General features: G+C 39.9%; 2 protein-coding genes across 4 annotated transcripts; both read left to right on the plus strand.

The window, feature by feature from the left end:
• The first annotated feature begins 2,492 nt into the window (after positions 1–2,492).
• On the plus strand, positions 2,493–6,488 carry LOC123984352 (phosphoglycerate mutase 1-like). Its single transcript, XM_046071198.1, has 4 exons — positions 2,493–2,758; positions 3,748–4,022; positions 4,662–4,842; positions 5,424–6,488. The coding sequence occupies exons 1-4, from the start codon at positions 2,620–2,622 to the stop codon at positions 5,591–5,593; spliced, it is 765 nt and encodes a 254-aa protein (XP_045927154.1). The 5' UTR covers positions 2,493–2,619; the 3' UTR covers positions 5,594–6,488.
• A 780-nt stretch (positions 6,489–7,268) lies between these two features.
• On the plus strand, positions 7,269–19,878 carry slf2 (SMC5-SMC6 complex localization factor 2). Of its 3 annotated transcripts, none has more exons than XM_046070943.1 (21): positions 7,269–7,430; positions 8,126–8,160; positions 9,539–10,077; positions 10,213–10,461; positions 11,275–11,320; positions 11,926–13,394; positions 13,524–13,606; positions 13,702–13,815; positions 13,918–14,085; positions 14,424–14,529; positions 14,619–14,706; positions 14,808–14,949; positions 15,070–15,157; positions 15,272–15,448; positions 16,476–16,570; positions 16,723–16,810; positions 16,950–17,066; positions 17,224–17,301; positions 17,446–17,532; positions 18,356–18,424; positions 18,564–19,878. In XM_046070943.1, the coding sequence occupies exons 1-21, from the start codon at positions 7,396–7,398 to the stop codon at positions 19,167–19,169; spliced, it is 4,479 nt and encodes a 1,492-aa protein (XP_045926899.1). In that variant the 5' UTR covers positions 7,269–7,395; the 3' UTR covers positions 19,170–19,878. The 3 variants fall into 3 exon arrangements, with proteins under 3 accessions (XP_045926899.1, XP_045926898.1, XP_045926900.1); XM_046070942.1 differs by having other exon boundaries at positions 7,270–7,430; positions 11,923–13,394; XM_046070944.1 differs by lacking the exon at positions 8,126–8,160 and having other exon boundaries at positions 7,282–7,430; positions 11,923–13,394.
• Positions 19,879–20,202: the final 324 nt, after the last annotated feature.

Consider the following 20,202-nt stretch of genomic DNA (forward strand, 5'->3'; position numbering starts at 1 on the left):
AAAGAATTTCAAAGGGACACACTCTGGGAAGTAAAACAAACATTCCTTCCAAGTGTGGTTCAGTCCATGATAATTGTTCACATGGCTCAGAACGGCTTCCCAGCCTCACTGTTCCCACAGTCTTCACACACAGAAGCCCAAATTCTCCTTGTTACTTCACACTGTTGTTTGCTGAAAAGCATCAAATCTAAAAGCATAATTTCTTCTCTTATTCCCACCGATTCTCTCAATTTATTCTGGTCATAAAATGACCAAATGTTACTAAGACCACGATATTGGAAAAGGTAGATATATTAGTGTTGTTACAGTGCACTGCCAGAATTATGAATCGTAGTTTGATAGCAACAGCAGCAAAATCAAATCAAAATAACAATATCCAATGTACTGAAGAGACACTGTGGGGAAAAAAACTAAAGCTATTAAGTCACAGATAACATGTTTCTGATGGACTTCATGGCTACATGTTCAAGGTCTATTGCTCATTACTTTGATGGGAAAAAATATTTTACCTGGATACCTTTATGTACTTTGCTCATCTTATGTGGTTTTAGTCAGTGTTTTGATACATTGAACATCTATGATATTGTTTTGTCTGACGTATACTCCTTTCCGGTGAGAAGTGAGTTTCCACTGTGGCTGAAGGCTGATGAAGGCTTTTCTCGTAGACTCCGCATTTGTTCTCTAGCATTAAATGTTCTAGTCTGTTTCTCTGGGCAGACTCTCTGATCACCCTTTTAGTGTAGGGGCTCTGCCCTTTGGCTGAATCTCGTGCTCTGCTATTCTTATTTTTAATAAATATCTCAAAGACAATTTGTAAGGTATTTATTTGTTCATTCATTCACAAGGAAATATACAATTTCTACCACAAGTTCAGACATAAATATAAAATTTCACTGAGAAGGTTATAAACAGTGATTTAATTTACCCACTAGGAGGTGGAATAGGGCTTCACAAAACATAGGCTACGTTTGACAATTTGCAGTTTGGTATATTGGTTTTAAAGGAAATGGCCTAAAGTTTGTTTTTCTTATTTTCCCCCTAAACACATCCACTGGAAGTACATGGACAGCAGTGCTGTCTTCTCTGTCACCTGGACTGCATAAAACAGATCAAATGTTAAAAACTAAACCTGTGTATCTTTTTGACTGCAGCTTTACAGCAGAAATCCAGCAGCAGACTTGTTTCTTTTCAAATATATATAGTATGTAGCTAAAATGTCATCATGTCAGACAAAGCCAGTGGCACAACCAAAGAATCTATGTAGTGCTTTCATATTCTGCATAATGGTGTAATGCAATGCTGTGTAAAAAAACAGAGACTGTACAATAGCTTGAACAAGATATGGCAATGTGTCAATAGAATTTCATCTCTGAAGTGGTGAGAGGCAAAACACTTGATCTAATGGCAACTTGCAACATGAGAATAACTGGAGTCCACACCTATGCTAGGACATTTGGTACTGTAGGTGTACATGGAAACAGTGTTGCACCCACTTGAGGGGTGTTCTAACCCTTAGGTCTTTTTTCCAGAAGAAATGTTCGCTATAGTAACTAACGACAACAGTTTTTGACCAAAGTCACCACCTGCAGATCTAAAGGAAGAAAAAAAGTGGCCAGAAAGAGAGGGGATTAAAGGTAGGCTACAGAAAATCAAGACAATTTAACCAGGCTCAGACTACAGACGTTTTAATATCCTTACCGATTTTGAAATCGGGTTGCATCGTGCACATGAGGGGAAACTTCACAGATGTTAATCTCAAACATGCACACACTACAACATTTGAAAATAATGGTGCATCACACACTACAGAATTATCTGACAGAGGGAGCAATGCACCACCTCATGTGATCTCACGTGATCCCACGGGTGGAGCAGATGTATTCAAAATGGAGACTGACCTGATGCAACCATTGACTGTGGACACTAGTGCAAGAACTTGCTGTAGGCTTAGAAATGATGAGGTACAAGGAATTCTCTACAGATTTCTTGCACATACGTTCTTCAAAATCCATACTTGGTCCAGCTGTCCTTAGAGTTCTAGTTCTTAGCTTAAGTTGTCTGCTGTATCTTTTGTTGCTTTTGTCTTGAAATGTGTGACTATGGCCATATACCTCTTTGAGGGGTCTTTATGGAATAAAGATAAGTCTAAAAGTCCCTCTACGTCTGTCAACTCTTTAAGATACATGTTACACAGTAACATCATTGTGATAATGTAACCTTATCTTTGATGTTTGGCCTGTATCTTTCTCACATGTTTTATAGATAGATAGATAGACAGATAGATAGATAGATAAATATGGTGTAGTCTAGAGAAACACAATGAAAAGTCAATAAAGTACAATGTGCAATATGAAGGTCAGGGAACAGTCATCGACGTTCACGCCCACCGCTGTCATTGGTCGAGAATTATTTACGTTCTTTGGCGGAATCTCATTGGATGTGAAAACCAGGAAGTAGGGGAGTAGCCAATCAACGGCATAAAAGTCCTTACCGGTGTGACAGCAAAGAGGCTTCCTTTCTGGAGTAGCGAGTTCTCAATTTGACATCCTCTGCATCCGTTTTTTTAAGTTTAATTAATGAATTAGTCATTCATTTCATTCGGGCATATTGTAATCAATCATGGCTGCTTATAAATTAGTGTTGATTCGTCACGGAGAGAGCAACTGGAACCAGGAGAACCGCTTCTGCGGCTGGTTCGATGCAGATTTGAGCGAAACCGGGGAAATGGAGGCGAAGAGAGGCGGACAGGCCCTGAAAGGTGAGGAAGAACTTACTCATTTTGCTCCCATCATCCACTGCAATATCTCCGAAATACTACAGGCCTTAGCACCGCTACGATTGCATAATCGCCTCTGCAACAGATCAAGATACCGCCCCCCGAGCGTGTCAGGAATATGTGGAAGATGTGCAAACGTGCAGAAGTGATGCCTTTATGTGGCTGCAGTAGTACAGGGCCATTGAAGGAGAGTTTATTTAGAGTTTCTCATTAAAAAAAATGATGTGATAGTCTGCTTGACCCCAGAATAAAAATTTAAAAAGGATAAGGAAAAAATCCACAGCTGGTCAGTTTTGTTAAATGTACATCATGCATTTGGCCTTTTCTCTCTTTGTTACCAGGAGAACAGTGATAAATCACAGCAGAGACCTACAGGCCCACTAATCTAAATACACTGAGAGTAGCTTCAATAAACCACAATGCAATGTAGCCAGAGCTGAAACCATTAGTTGATTAATCAAGTAGTCAATTGCCAGAAAATGAATCAGCAAATACTTTGATAATCGATTAATTGTTTCAGCCATTTATCAGGCAAAAATGTCAAACATTCTCTGGTTCCAGCTTCTCAAAGGTGATCATTTGTTTATCTTTGTCATATGTGACAGTAAATTGAATATATTCAAAATAAGCACATTGAAGACATCACTTGGGCTATGAGAAATTGTAAACGACTTTTTAACATTGCATAGACTAAATTGAGAAAATAAGCAGCAGATTAATTTATAATGACGAGTTGTAAGCTGTTGCCATCAATGGAGCCACATAGCACCTTGTATTTTCAATTAAGTTGAGACTCAACTATCTTCATGGTATCATTTAGTTTAATGCAACATGTGCAGACTTGTTATTGTGGAAAAATTAAACAAGGCTGAAAGAAACAGTCAAAGTATTTAAGTGTAATTTTCTTTTAACAGTTGCAGTCAAAATGCATTCAACTCTCTAAAGTGCCTCTCACTCTCTGTAACTCTGAGATGCCGGCTTTCAGTTTGACATTTGCTACACCTCCGTGCTGAAGCGGGCCATCAGGACACTGTGGCTGGCCCTGGACAGCATTGACCAGATGTGGGTGCCAGTGCATCGGACCTGGCGGCTCAATGAGCGCCACTACGGAGGCCTGACTGGGCTAAACAAGGCAGAGACGGCCGCCAAGCACGGAGAGGCTCAGGTGAAGATCTGGAGGCGCTCGTTTGACATCCCACCTCCCCCCATGGGCCCAGACCATGACTACTACACTATCATCAGCAAGGTAAGATATGATATCTACAGCATATATACACAACCAAGGAGCTTTGTTGGCCTGTGAGGAAAGAAATGCTTTTGTCCATATTGACCAACTTGATCAACTAACTGCACACAGGAATAACAAAGAAGAGGCATGACTAGAACTGATCTCTGCAGTTATGCCATAAAATCAGCTATGTCACTATGAATGAGTGAAAGGTCATGTGTCACGGTCTTTTTGTCCACAGCACAGTCAGCTGTTACTGTTTGGTAGCGTGTGCCCTAATGTTATTACGTAATAGTACGTCCAAGATGAGTTAATATATAACTGGTCTACTAAGTTCAAGTTCAAAGGTCAGTCAAGGTGGAAACAAACTCATCGGATATCTGTGTAGACAGCGGTATTTAGAAGGTAAGATGTAGTAACCCTACACTGGCTGGATAAGTGATCATCAACATGTTAATGGTGTTATAAGAAGAATTAGGTAACTTAGGTAGCTGATTGCTTAATGCCTGCAAATGATAATGAACACGTCACTATATTGCTTACTTAATGCACATGGTCTCATAGATAGCTTTACTCCTCACTCACATAAATACATGTGGACAATAATGTCTTTTTATTCTGGCCTATTATGCATTTAACATTTTGTCTTCCCTGCAGGACCGTCGCTATGCAGACCTGACCGAGGACCAGCTTCCTTCCTGCGAGAGCCTCAAGGACACCATCGCACGGGCGCTGCCGTTCTGGAACGAGCAGATCGCCCCTCAGATCAAACAGGGGAAGAGGGTGCTCATTGCTGCCCATGGAAACAGTCTGAGGGGGATTGTTAAGCACCTAGAGGGTGGGTGGCGTTTTTGAGTTTACACACAGAGCTTTGATTAATTCTTGTAGACAATACTTCTCACCACTGACTTTAGCCGGGGATGCCGTCTTGCTTTGGCAGATGTTTTTCATATTTCATAGCTTCTTAGCTGAAAATACAAGTCTTTTACTTGTAATCTCAATATTTGACAGTTTTCTAAACAAATGTTTTTAAGTAGGGACTGTCCATTTTTTGAAGTTTTTGAGACCGGCATGCACTTTAAATAATAATCTATGGAAGGTTACTTCCATTTTATTTTTGAAATATTAATATTGTAACATTATGAGAGTTATAAATGGTACACATAAATCTACACTTTTCAGACACTTTCACTTTGTCACAATGTTTAGGTACTTCAGTTTTATTACTGGTTTGTCTTCTTGGAAAAACAAATATGGGATTTTTCAGTTGTACTTAAACTCTGTCACAAAGATGCAAAGTAGTCAAGAATCTTGGAAAGAATAGTGATTGCATATGGCATAAAACATGGTGGTGATCCAGTGAAAACATATTTATAATGAAAAACAAACTGTTCTTTTTGTATGTGCTGCCACCTGTAGGAATGTCAGATGAAGCCATCATGGAACTGAACCTGCCAACGGGCATCCCCATACTTTACGAGCTCGACAAGAACCTGAAGCCCTTGAAGCCCATGCAGTTCCTCGGAGATGAGGAAACTGTGCGCAAAGCTATGGAGGCTGTGGCTGCTCAAGGAAAGGCCAAGAAGTAGAAAAGAAGAACAAAAAAGTGTATGATAGTGTAGGATGTCCCTAATGACTGGCCTCAGATTAGTGTATTTCCTAAATCTTAAGATTTGTTTTGGACTGTAATACATGATGAGCACACTGTAGATTGTTGTCAAAGACAACCTCCCACTACTTGCACAGTACAGGGATAGTAGATGGTGAACAATTGGAGTATATTAGGATCAGGGGAGCCACAGCTCTCAAGAGATTGTAAATATTTTTTGCAAAATGGTCCATTAATATTACAACCTTTTTAGAAAAGTAGCACTGAACTGAATAAAAGTATTACTGTAGGCTGAGATGATTGATGTCAGGGTAAATGGTAATGAGCCTAAGGAAGTTATTTGTGTCTGATCATAATGACTTCATAATCCCATTAATATTTAAATGGATGACTTAGAGTAGTGGAATATTATAGTATGTTATAATTTAATAAAAGAAGACTTTTTATTTACACTCAATGGCCATCTTAGATTTTGTATGAGACAAGAAATGGACCACTGCAGAAGGTGACAACTTATTATCTCATTTTTCAAAGCATTTAATTGATGCATTACACTGATAAAAGGATACCATTTTGCAATCTCTTGAGAGCAGGATGGGTCAGTAGGATGGCTAAACAGTCCTTTTCTTTTACTTTCTCTGTCTATGAATCGTATTTGTGAAGTGTCCTTGTATGTTACTGTCTGTGTTGTGTCTGACACTTTGTATTTTTCTCTTCATGAGGTTCATCATCACCTATTTAAAGGTGCCAAACACTGCATTACTGTCAGTACTGCACTGTATAAGTGATACAACCATTATTTGGATTATAGCCCTCCAGTTTACAGTACTGTTGTGAAGCATGATTAACCAAAAATAAAAGGTCTATAAATGTAACTATTTGTTATGACTGCCTTTGGTCTGTCTGTCTTTTTCTTTTGGTGTCATAGTACTGATGTGCCTCCAGCTCCTTTTACTACATTAAATGCTCACAGGTGGCCTCACAGCCTAATGAAGTAGCAGAGGTGGTTTTAGGAAAACGGTCTACTAGGATTTGTTTTGAAATATTCCATTATGTCATAGAGTCTTAAAAAATGTAATTCCCTGTGTGCTGGTTGAATGTACCCTGAAAGCTCTGATGTAATACACATCAACTATGTACAAATCTAATGTGTTTGTGTCTGCTTGTCTAATCTTGATGAGTTTTATTTTTATTTTAGTCTCTACAGTATAGTTGTCAGACAAAAACATTTTAGAGGTATACTAACATCAAGTCTAGCTTATGACCAAACTATTAACTTGAGTTGATTCATGTTTACTTACTGACCAAATTTAGGCAGGTTTTTAGCAGGTATTGGTGGTCAGGCCAATTTGTTATCAACAACATAAAGTAATAATATGGGAAACTGCCAAAATATAAATGTAGCTTGTTTATTCTGATTAAAAAGCATTTACTTATAATTCTCCTCCCAACCACCTCAAATTGATAACACGTGATTTTCCTGTTGTCAGTGGAAGTGAAGAATCACTAAGTAGACTAGAAATACAGCCATATTTTCTAAATAGCCGAAGGTGGCAATAGAGAAAAGTCATTAAATTTGTAGAAACCTTTTCAGTGGAACATCCCTTTATACTGGATCACTGTTGGACTCCAAGTACCATAATGCAATTCGTGTAACGTTAATGTTGGTCGGTCAGGCGGCAGGCGGGAGAAGATCATAATGTTGAGATGACTTCAGCATTGAAGCCCTGAGTGCGTTATTGTAGCTGTCTGTGGTCATAGACAGCCTGCCTAATCTTCAAAATGAGAAGAACAACAGAAAATCAAGGAAACACTCGGTAAGAAAACCTGCCGACTTTGTTTGCACTCTGTTGCTAAGTTTTAAGTGTGTTAGCCAGCTAACGTTAGCTAAACAGATCACTTCCTGAAACAACGACTTACTAATATTAATTTTCCATATTTTTATTTTAAGTTAACCAGGCATTATGAAGAAGATCGGTATATAACGTTGCGCTCTGAAAATACGGAACGCTAGGTACTTAACGCTAATTACACTGCCATGTTGTTAAAACCATGTAAACATCCTTTATGTTTCCTTGCTAGCGTGCGTGTAACGTTAGCATAGCAAGCGTTAGCCAACGTTAGCTATGTTTTTCTAGTTGCTTGCATCAGCACTGCTCCATATTGATCGTTGTGTTAATGCTACGTCTGTTTGTGATTGAGACTGAACAATAATATAACTAATGTCAAAGCGACATAACCGCGACTAAGTTAATCCTCTGAAGCTTCAACGCTGCTGACCCATGTTGTCACCTAACGTAGCATGATGTGATTGGTGGACAGGCAGAAATTGACTAGCAGCAGGTGTCTTATGTCCGCAACTCGTGATAAGTTTGTTGGCTCTGTGACACTTTGGTTCTTTATCTTGTTATTTGAAAACTACACTGCTAAGTTACATTATTGTCGCCTTGGTGACGAAACTAACGTTGATTATCAAAACATGATCAGTTTCCCCTCTCTGGCTTTCTTGCAGAACACTTTCAGAATACTTTTCTCCGAGGAGTAAAGGTGGGTCAGTGCCAGATCGTGCCAGATCCTGCATCATCAGTGTCTCGTAAAACCACATTGTGTTTAGTTAAATTTGCTCCGTGATACTTGCGATAACATATGCATAACTTAAGAGTTATGCATATATATGCATATATAAAATAATTTACTGTGTAGTAAGGGATGGCATGACTAGGTTTGTTTTTTATATTGGGTACCTTAAACAAAAAACAAAAAAATGTAGTTTAATACAAAAACCCTTCTATAAATCCTACCTTCACAAAAGTTATAATGTTCAGCTTTGTTAAAACTGGTTTGCTGTTGAGTCAAAGTTGGAGTTGTGGTGCTGTTGAATTTAACTGAATTGAATTGTCCACCCCTTTTATGTCAATGAGTGTTGACAAAATATTAGAAGTGTATATTTGCATGTTAAGATTTGCAAATAACTTTTTTTTATTTTACTTGCCCATGTGTCCAGTGGACATATTATGTCTACAGTGCTGAAACACACCCTTGTCACTATATGCTATTTGAGTTTGTCATACATTCTGTTAGCATCAATATTGTATAAAATTAAATGCATGAAAAATGTATGATTTTGTTGAAGTCTTCCAGAGTGCATGAAAGTTCAGAGTCATTGATAAAATCATGTGGTTGCCACTTGTAATGTTGCCTGACCTGCTTTAAGTGAATAATTTCAGTTAGTCTTTGTTGGTAGTGATCTCTAGCCTCCAGTAGAGCTTTGTTGGTGGTGAGGAGTTACCCTCCTACAAATGAGGCTTGTTTGTACTGCTTAAAACTGATAAAGTAAGAAGTAATGACAGATCTGTTAAACGTGCAAACGCTTAATTTCATGCTCTTATTAACCTTCAGAAAAACTAAATGATCTTTTGCAAATGAAAATATATGACAGTACCCCGCAAGAGAAAAGGATGGCAGAGCTGCAACAACAACAACATAACAATTCATTTCATGTCACTTGGATTTTTAAAAGAAGAAAACCAAAATACAAAACATTTGGTTGAGGAAAATCTATTTGGGTGGGCCATCGCAGTGAAATCTCAACATGGCAAACCATAAATCCAGCAACATCCAGCTCTAATTAAGTGAGGATCTTATGCCTTCCTCCTGGAGCAATTCTAAAATAAAAATGATGTCTGAACATTTATTAGTAGTAACAGAATATAGCCCAAAGAAGTGATGGCACTAGGTGCTAAAATAATGGAAAAATAATAACCACCTTGTGTCGCGCAGCACAATAAAGAAAAATGCCACATGACTGATAGACGAGCCACAGCTATAGGCATCATGTACCCTGGCTGACAGACGAATGACAACATGTCAAACCTGTTCACATATGACTTAAGACCATAATGTACACGTTTCTTCTGTGTTTTAGTGAAGGATCTCGCACTCCAGCAGCGCTCCACACCGCATTTCACACCTTTTCTCCACGAGACTCCAATGAAGCCCTCTCAGGTCCCTAACCGGCTTCCTCACCCTCCACCCAGGAGAATGTTGCCACTTCAAAGCCCTGAGCTGTGCCACCGGGACAGACTGGGTCCACCACGGCACCCTTGTCCCATGTATCCACCAGGGTTTGGTCCAAGCAGCCCAACTAACATTGGGTACTCAGCGAATAGGCCCCATCCCATGCCCAGGGACAGACTGGGTCCTCTGCAGCACTCTGCTCAACCTCCGGGGTCTTTCTACCCACGAGTTGTACCAGTCAGCCCAACTAACAGTGGTATTACAGCTAACAGACTGCAGCAGTTACCTTCCAGTGTCTTCCACCCTACTTCCCCTCCCTTTATGAAAGATTTAAGCAACCACTCCCCGTCATCCCACATCCGGAGAGATCCAGTGACTGAATCCAAGATCACTTTGTCTCACTCAGGAAGTAAAAATGGAACCGCACAAAGACAAGAATCCATCAAGGTATTGTCTTCTCTTTTTTAATAAGACAATTAGTAAAACCTAGATTTGTTTTTACAAAAGGGTTTTGATTGTGACCTTTACTAAAGCAGTTATGTCCTGCTGAATTGTTGTGGCTTTTTTTTTTCATTTATTTAGGCTCAATCCAGCGATGTGAGGAGTTCCATACAAACTGTCCAGCTCCACAGGCCCCCTACGGCCCCATCACTCAACACCAGAGCAGCTCAAGAAGTTTGCCCCCTGCCCCTCTCAGACTCAGAGCACTGGAGTCCTGGTAACAGCCAGTGGTCCTCAGGGGGCTACCAGCCTTCTCTGAGTACCCAGTCTTCTGACAGGGGTAGTGGTTCCAGTTTACCCATCATGCATAGCCCTGTAGCACCTTGCAAGGTAAGGTTTATCATATGTGCTGTAAAACATCAACATCTTAACATCAGAGAACATGGTGTCTTGTTCTCAGCCTTGGTAATATGATTTAAATAAAGATACAGGTGATATAACCTTATAATCAGACTGAATTGCCATTTTGTTTCACTTAACCATAATCACCGTAATTCAGTTTCACTTTCATTTTAGCTTTTTTCTGTTTGGAAAATGTTGCTATTTTGCCCCCAACCAATCAGTAGTAAGGGATCTATCCACCCCACCAATGTCAGTCAACACAGAAGCTGTGGTGGCAGTAGCTAGGAGCAGTTATCATGCATCATTGAAGAAATGTCTGTCTAAATAGTCCTGATTTTGAAGTTCACTTAGATGTATAGTCGTATGTATAGCTGATCTCATCCAGGGTTGTTGTCACCATTTCTTCTGGCTCTGCCACAGAAAGATGACGTCTCCATTTTTAATTCTGCCTATAAAGCTCTGACTAGCCTGGTGTTTTTTGCCAACCAGGGAAACAGCCATCAATAGATGCAAGAGCAAGCTTATTAGAGCTGTTAGCATTGGAACCAGGATTCAGCTGGTTGGTCTCGAACTAGCAAGTCTTAGACAAGTTAATTAGCATTTGCCAGGTGTTTTGTAAGTCAACAGATAACAGTTAACAGATATTTATTTGTAACTGGTTGTCACTTGTAAACAATGCAGTCTGAAAATGTTTGGCAACACATGACCCAGGTGTAACTTGGTGGGATGCATAGTAACACTATTATTGCTGTTGTACAACTAAACTAAAGAAAGTCTTCTTTTTATCTTTTTCTTTTTTAGGACCAACAACATAAACAAACACCTTCAAGTGAAAAGTTAATGCCAGGTAATTTTGTCAAAATAAATGACGTCTTAATTTATACACGTCATTGTAAAGGTACAAATTTGAAGCTTTTGTAGTTATTATGAAAACAACCAAAGTTTAATAAAATTCAAACCCTATAGGTCAGTACACATTGCCTATTACTCCTTGCATGCAGATTTGAACAATGTTTTCCTCTTCCTGCTCATAAAGCTGTAATCGTTAACGTAGTTAGCATGTAATCTCGGTGGCACTACAGTGACGGCAATCATCGGGTGTAGAGTTTGGAAAGTCGTTTCTATTTATTTTAGTTTATTCTAGTTTGAATTCAGTGAAAATGTCACTGACATGTATGTAAATTCACTTTACTCAAATGATGAAGATGAATGGCACTGGGTTTGTCAGATGGTCTGGTGTGTCTTAAAAATTTGCATTGACATATCTCAGTAGCAGTATAATGATCATCTCCAGCAACAGTGCCATTTTTAACCACAACAGTGTGAAAAAACATAATTTATTGAAACATGAATTAATGTAAATATCAGCTCTACATTGTAGTAAAATTCCACTCAAACCTGCAGACATTAGCCTACGATGAAGATTTTCATGTCTTTTTCTGTTTCCAGCAGTGGGCTTGAGTTTCTCATCTCAGAAGAGGTGCAGGGACTTTGAGGACTGTGACAATGGTGCCAAGAAACTGTGTCCTCAGGGTGCGAACTCTGGCAACTCACTCAGCACTGCACTGGTGTCTCAGCCATCCTCGAGGCATTCTTCAGTCTTGGAACTGTCATCCAAAACCACAGATAGCCATCTGTGCACAGAACCAGCGTCTGGCCTGTCAAAATGCTTGGAACTATCATTCGAATTTAAACCCACCCAGTCATCCTGCGCATCACTGTCACCCAAACCTTGTATAAAGAGAAGACCACCAATGGGGGCAAAGCAAGCCTATATAAATTGCACTCAGAATCACCCTGTGAAGTTAATAGAGTTAAGGTCACCTACAAAGCCACGTGAAGAAAGTTTGAAGAAAAGAAGCGAGGAAAACAATAAAAGGGATAAATCAAGCTCTTTGTTCTCCACTGTGGGGCCCCAGAAGGACACTGGGAGCTCACCTCATGCTCATGTTCAGTTAGATAACCACCACTTGGGTCATTCTCACCATAGTACCTCAGTCTTACCAGTCAAGCGCTTGAGCAGAGGTAATCAGGTGGAGGAGAGCAGGAAGTCGGTCAGTAGCACTTGCAAAGCCGCCTCAAAACCAAATTCTGGTTCTCTGAGTTGTCGCACAGTGGAACGGAACAAAACTGCCCGCCCACGAAGACCTGTTGCTATCCCTAATGATATAGGTGAGCTTTTCACCCCTGATCCTTTGACGTATGTAGTCAGCCCTTCATCTAAGACTGCAAAGCCCAAGATAGATGAGGGAATGGTCAAATCCCCCACCTTAGAGAGAAGTTGTTCATCCAGCATTGTGAGCAGCTCTAGTACCCCAGTTACTGGATCCCAGTGTTGCAAAACTCAAAATGTCTCAGTCACCGATTCACCTCATGCAGCGGATACCAAAGCCTCTTCTTTGTCATCAGCGCGTCACCAACAAGTATCCTTGCCAACTGTAACTTTACAGAGGGTAAAACTTGAAAACATAAGATCCATTTGCTCTAAAGGCAGTGAACTCAAAAACAGTCCCATCACCACTTCAGGCAGGCAACTTAGAGATGAGAGTGTCAAATCTGACGAGAAACGCACATCTCTTCTCTCAAACAATGTGAGACCATGCGCGTTTGATACTCACTACACTGCCTCTGAACAAACGTCTACATCTCATTGTTCTCAGCCTCCACTGCTGGAGAGGGAGGCAAGTGAAGGGAGTAGAAAGCAGGTGAACGAAGAGGATCCTATAGATGTTGAGCTGGACCTAGACCTGAGTTTTGCATTAGACATGGATCTAACCCAGAGCTCCCATAGCAGTGAGGATGAGCAGCTGATTTCCTTGCAGGAGATGATGGAGCGTGTTACCAAGCCTACAGATACACCGGAGAAGGACACCTTCTCAGAGCCAAGTACACCTGGACATCGCAGCTCCCAGTCAAAAACTGTAAGCTCCACATGTCTTTATTGTACATAAACGTTTAGAATGCATGATAACCATCTCTTCTGAGCAAAAGGATCGGTAAAACTCAACTTGTCTCTTTCTCTTAAATGTTGTCGGTTGTGTTTCCCACAGCTGCCATTGCCATCCACCACAAAGTCAGGCATCTACAAGAACAACCTTGATCAGATGCTAAAGGAAATAAACACCATTAAAAAGTATATTATTCCGAAAATGCCACCTTTTCAATTTTAAGCTACAGTAGCTGCACATGAGAGGAGTTAACTTTCTCCTCATTATTTTTATCCACCAGAGCTAAAGAGATTGAGACACAGCTTCTAACTGCATGTAAAGAGGACCTGTTGAGAATAGCTGAATATGAGGAGGCTGAGGAGAACCGGGAGGAGGGCATCTCCACCGAACAACAGTACGGCATGCAGAAGCACACGGACACATTATACTTTGTCGCTGGGACGCAGTCCTTGCACAGTCAGTAACTGTAATCAGCATTGTTATTGTTTTTTTTTAGGGAATTCCTACAGCGCTACTCGTTGATGTCCAATGCAATCCGGGAAGTGCCTCCTGGAGAAGTAGTGTTCAACCTGGAGAAATTTGGCCGGATCTTCAACCACGATACACTGCAGCTCAGACAATGCATGGTCAATCCACAGGGGACAGCACAGAAAACACTTCTCTGGTGAGTTAGCGGACTCACGTTCACACTTCCCAGAGGTTAATTTTTTCTGTTTTGGACACTCCTACAGCTGTCCTCTTGCAGTGAATTTTGCTGAGCACATTCATGCTCACAACGTGGGATGCACCCTTTTGATTTAAATGACATTATTTAGCCTCACCACTAGTAATGCTAAAAATTATGAATCTTCAGCGTGTTCTTGGGTCCATCCAGCTCTTTATACTGTGGGATGTGTTGAATATTGCAGCCAATGTTGACCATTAGACTGTAAGTTTGGCTAAATAATTCATTAATCCATCTAATCCTTCTCACTACACTTATGTTGCCCTGCCCTCTGTCAGGTCCAGCCCCGCTCAACTGAGATTGCATGTAAATATTGGATTGTTTCAGGAAGCTTACGACTCTTGCTCGCCCTGTCCAGCTCAGGTTACCCGTTTCCTATTCAAGGTAGGCCCCTCACACACCTGTTGCATGTCAGTAGTGATTTCTGTCCAAATGTCTGAGCTTTGGCAGTAATTCTTTGTTGATCTTACCAGATGATGTCAGTCCATAATGAGAGGCTGGTATCTGAAAAGATACTACAGGCCCTCTGTGACATCGCCTGTACTGCTGCTTATCAGATAGGTCAGTGTCTTTGTTTCCCAGCCTCAGGTGTTTGGTATTTTTTACTTAATATTTTTAGACATGTTAACATGTTTTTTTTTCCTGTGTGTATGCTTCCTCAGTGAAACATGGGAGCCAGCAGTTTAAAGTGTGGGTGCCCAGTTTGGCCGATTTGGCGCTGGTCCTGATCAATATGGGAGTTGCGTTTGTTACTCTCTTCCCTTTCGAAAATCTGCAGCCTCCATTCACAGAAGGAGATTTGCTGTAAGTAACTGTGTATAGGATTACGCACTCAATTCCTTTTTTCCTCAAAGTTGTTATCTGAACGTTGTTTATTTGATGTCTCTTTAATTTCATTTGTAATTAATTTGTGTGTTTGTTTAGGGAGGACATCTGTATCAAAAGTGAGAGTCCTTCCAGTAACAAGGAACAGAGCACTTTCCCTGAACACAACTGCAGCAACATCTTGAAGGTGCGACGCAATAGGAAACAGATGTCTGATAGGAACAGCTTGTTGAGAAAGCACATCTTCACCATTCAGATCACTCATTACTCTGTTGTTTCTCCCGTTTTTTTTCACGTGCAGTACCTCTCTTACTGTATGGGCCTCTGTCCACGGGCGTACAGCGACGATGAACTGCTGCTGCTGCTAACTGTGATGGGCAGGTTGGGCCTGGACACACGGCTCATCCTCCAGTCCAGTGTGGAACTGTACCCACTGCAGTACAGAATTGTCAAGAACATCAGGGACTGGGACGCTATGGTCAGTTCACGCATGCCTCGGATTCCTTTATTTTCAAGTTGCAGAGGAATAATGAGAAATTAATCATAAATTACCATTAGATGACAAGTTTGAGCCATACGGTCATGAAAGAACTGGGGAAATTTGACAATTGCGTTTTGAAAAACATGGAATCCAATGGCATTGGTAAAGTCACTAAAATAAAGTTTAATAAGGTTCACTAAATATCAGTTTTAAACATGACGTTTGTATATTTTCAATCTCATAGTTTCAGAGCAGACGTTGTTTTGCCTGGAGTAACGTCCAATCTAGGTCGCAAGCCATGTATGAACAATATATCCTATAAGTTTGTAAAGACCAAGCAAAATGTGAATTGTGGAACGGGAGAGAGAGCGCAGTGAAAGGAATGACTGGATTTATCGAGTTTGAGAAGCCTGTGCTTTAGCAGACAGTTATCGAACTGTTTTAGTCATTATTTCTTGCTTTTGGGCTTCAGTTATAGTTCTCTCCATCTCGCTCTCTCTCACCCGTGCATACAGACATTTATTTGTCTTGCTTCAACTGGAAATTTAACATTACTGAATGAGATCCCCGTACAGTAGCTTATCAACACCCCAGTGAAACTGTTGTTAGCCGTATAAAGAAGATGTGTGAAATACAAAGCTATTTCATCTTTCCATACAGTGTTGTGATCTGCCTTTTTAATTTAGAAAAATTACTTACACAGACGCAACTCAAAGAATAACAGATGAATGAAGCTCAAAACCAACAACTAGATAATTATCTCAAAGTGTAAATGTATATGATCATATCATCACAATACACTTCCACTAACAGTTGATAAGATGAGGTTGAATTATTACCATTTCCTACTGTATTCAACATGGACTTGGGAATTATTGCTGATAATTTTTTATCATAATTTTCATGCATACACAGAAATCACACAACGTTCTTCATGGAAAAAGTCATGGAAGTCCATTGGCCAAAATGTTTGTGAAAACTGCTCACTTTTGTCAACTTAATTATTTATCTAAAATGTTTCCAGCTGCCCAGAATCTGTCTGGCCCTCACTGATCTGACAGATGACCACCACAACATGTGTCTGCTAGTTCAACTGCTGCCTGACAACACACGTGGAAAGTAGGTCCTTTCTGTTTTTATATTCTATCTCAGGTCGGCTTGTCTCCATTTCCCTCATGCAATGAGTGCTTTTTCTTTTACATATGATTTCATTGTATTGTTTTTTTCTTTTGAAAGAACACATTTAAAAGTATTTACTTTTGTTCATATAGGCAACTGCGTCGACATCTGAGCCTGTCCATGATCTCTAAACTGTTGGACGGAAACTGCACTTACAGACCTACAGAAAAAGAGATTCAAGTAATTTGTTGTTGTTTGTTTAGGTTATACACTAAAACAGTTCCTTTTATTTACTTTAGATACTATTTTAATAGATTCATTCAAATAAATGCCTTCATTAATCTATAGTTCTCCCTTCCTTGTTCTCTGCCATGCTTAGCTCTCTGAACTGAGGCTGTACCTGCCCCGTATGCAACCATCCACCCTTCTCAGAGGCATGCTGAGCTCCAGCAGGAGTGAGAAAGATGTGGAGGACATGGCCTCTCTAGACCAACAGGTGGTCATGTGGTTTATGCCTTGAACTTCTAAATGTTCCAATCTAAAAGACATTTTAGAGTTTTCTTGTCTTGTTTTGTATGTCTAGTTTTATTTTGTGTAAATAAAATAATCTCATATTCACTGAATTTTAACTGAATGTTAATCGTGTTTCTCAGTCCTACTACCTCTGCTATAGCCTTCTGACCTTGGCAAACGAAGCTTCCAATTTTCAGTTTTTCCCAGCTCAACAAAAGGTATGAATTAAATTCTTTCCCATTGTTGTCTGATCAGCTAATCAGCTAATTTATCATGTTTTTTTAAATATCTGAGTATGATGATGACCTTTTGCTTCTGAGAGGTGTGTTAATGTTGCCTTGCCTTTTCCTTCTGCTTCTCAGGAGCAACTGCTGTTTCTGTGCTCTGCGCTGGAAACTCATGTAAAGTGTGACATCAGAGAGAGTGAGAAATGTCTTTACCGGAGCAAGGTGAGTGTGAACTTCAGGTATTTGTGTGCATCAGTGTGTATTTTGAAAAGTTGTGCAGCCTTGACAGAGGTTTGCGGTTTCTGAATGTTATCAAGTTTGAACTTCAACTTTGTTGTTAACTTTGTTGTTATCTTAACTGTATTACCAGATTTTGCCACATAATGGCTACAGGGATAATAGAGCATCTATTGCGCCATTTGGTTTAAACATCCTGAAATGGGGCCAGAAGTAAGGAAATCGCATCAAAGTGGGTTATTTGGGCGGTTAAAATCAGTTGAGACTACATTGCTATAAATTTCCTGAAGCTGGGCTTGTTGCACCATGATCATCTCACTGGCCACCTTGACCGACTTTGCCAGCCTGTTTTTTATTTACCAGACAAAACAACCAAACGGAGCCTCAATAAGTTATAACAGATTCAATAAAAAATCTGATAAAAACAAAGTCATAGGAACATTGCACACCTGAAAATAATGTAATGATTAATAGCTTAGCAGCTTTTGCAACAGACGGTAGGAAAAGTATAGGTGTGAGTAATAACATTAAAGATGGCTTTGTTCTATTTAAGTGTCCCACAAAGTTTCAACAGATCACATGCACTGCACGGTTGCATATTTTGAGTGCCTATTCATCCTGTCAGAGCCAGACTTTTATTTACTAATGTGAATATGTAAAAGTGATTCATAATCCATGCCAGTAGTGATGACGTTAATAAATCATTGCTGACTTGATTTCAAGATGCAGTCATGTGAGCCAGTCATTAAAACTAGGGTCCGCTCGGTTAATCTGTTAATCAACTTGTACCTTCCTCCTCTCCCGCCAGGTAAAGGACCTGGTGGCCAGGATCTACACCAAGTGGCAGATGCTCCTTCAGAGGACCAGGCCTCTCCATGTACAGTAGTCAAACACTCTTAAATGAATACTATTTTAAAATTTAGTAGTTAGTTAAAATAGGCCCAGTTCAAGAGTCCTCCAATAAAGTCAAAAGATTTTGCGATTCTGATTCACAATTCTGTATTTTCCATCTGTAGGGTAAGTTGTATGATTATTGGCGGCCTTCAGCTGTGGATATATTGACAAGCAGCCAAGAGCAGCAGGAGATATACTACAGTGATGGTGGAGAGGGCCCTGCGATGGAGGAGGATGAAGAAGAGGAAACCAGTGGAACTGAAGAGACTGAGGTGGCAATGAACCCTGAGGAGGAGGAGAAGGAAGAGGGAGACGATACAGTGGCTGACACAAACGAGACAGGGGATGACTTGCAGCCAGAAGAAATGGATGGAGAGAATAAGATGGATGACACAAACAAGACTGGGGATGACTTGCAGCCAGAAGAAATGGATGGAGACGATAAGATGAATGACACAAACAAGACAGGGGATGACATCAAGCCAGAAGAAATAGAGGGAGAGGATAAGATGGATGGCACAAGTGAAAGGGAGGAAGTGACAGAATCAGTACATGGAGTGAGAGAGATGTCAGAGATGGAGCCTGGAGTGCACAAGGAGTCTAGAGTGATGGATGAGCAAATAGAGGCTGGGAACATAGACCATGCTGAGAGGGAGACTGAGAATCTGGTAGAGATGAGAGAAACTCCTCACCTTGACCCGGTAGCAGCATGTGATTTAGTGTCTTAGAGATTTTTATTTGTTTTCAGGGCTTTCAAAGCTATCACCTTAATGTTAAGCTCAATTTGCACAATCTATCCATAACCACAAAGTTTCATTGTTAATACAAATGTTAATTGTATATTTATGAATAAAACCTAACCTGATTCATGTTTCCCTTGATCATCTGGTGCATCTGTTTTTCAGCATTGGCAAGGTCTGGGACTTGAAACAATGACTGCCTTTGCAGTGACATCATGCTTTACCATGTTCAGAATCTACGTGACTATGCAGCATGTTCATTATAAGTTATTTGGTTTAGATACATCAGTTTGTGATTAGGTTTCTCAGCCTTTATTGTTTACAGTAGTTACTGTAAGACTGCAATAGCTCTTTTGCAGCAGACAGTAGGAAAAGTACAGGTGTAATTAATAGAAATAAGATGGCTGTGTTCTATTTAAGTGTCTGAAGTTGTGACAGAATCCATGCACAATACCAGGACCATGAATCAGCCATAATTAATGTCATTGTTTACACTTGGCTTGTCCTACTGTAATTGACTGTAAATAATTTCCTCTTACATGTTATCATGTTTTATGATTCATTGTTATAATTTCACTGTTGTGTTGAATGTGTGTACTTTGTTAAATTTCCCTTTTGGGAAACTATTTTTTTAATGCTAAACTTTTTTATAAGTGTTGCCAAATACAGAAAATAAACTATTTACATGTTAACAAAATTCTTTGTTGGCTTTGTGAACTATCTTGGGTAAGATGCTCCCATCAATATTAGCAATATTAATATATTCATTATAATCTAACCAATATACAATAATTAAGCAACTAACATATTTATGTTGCATCCACAACTTGCAAACAAATGCTTGAAGCCAAATACTCATGTTTGTCCTGACAGATTTTAAAGTGATGATTATGTACTGTGGTCCTTTGGTTAAGCATTGAAAGACATTCTTATTTTTCAGCGACATTAAATTTTAATTCAAACTGGATTAGATTTTTCACCATGTAGCTATTGAGATTCTCACAGTTAAGGTAGTGTCAAG

The sequence above is a fragment of the Micropterus dolomieu genome, linkage group LG15 (assembly GCF_021292245.1).
Source record: "Micropterus dolomieu isolate WLL.071019.BEF.003 ecotype Adirondacks linkage group LG15, ASM2129224v1, whole genome shotgun sequence".
Classification (NCBI taxonomy): Eukaryota; Metazoa; Chordata; class Actinopteri; order Centrarchiformes; family Centrarchidae; genus Micropterus; species Micropterus dolomieu.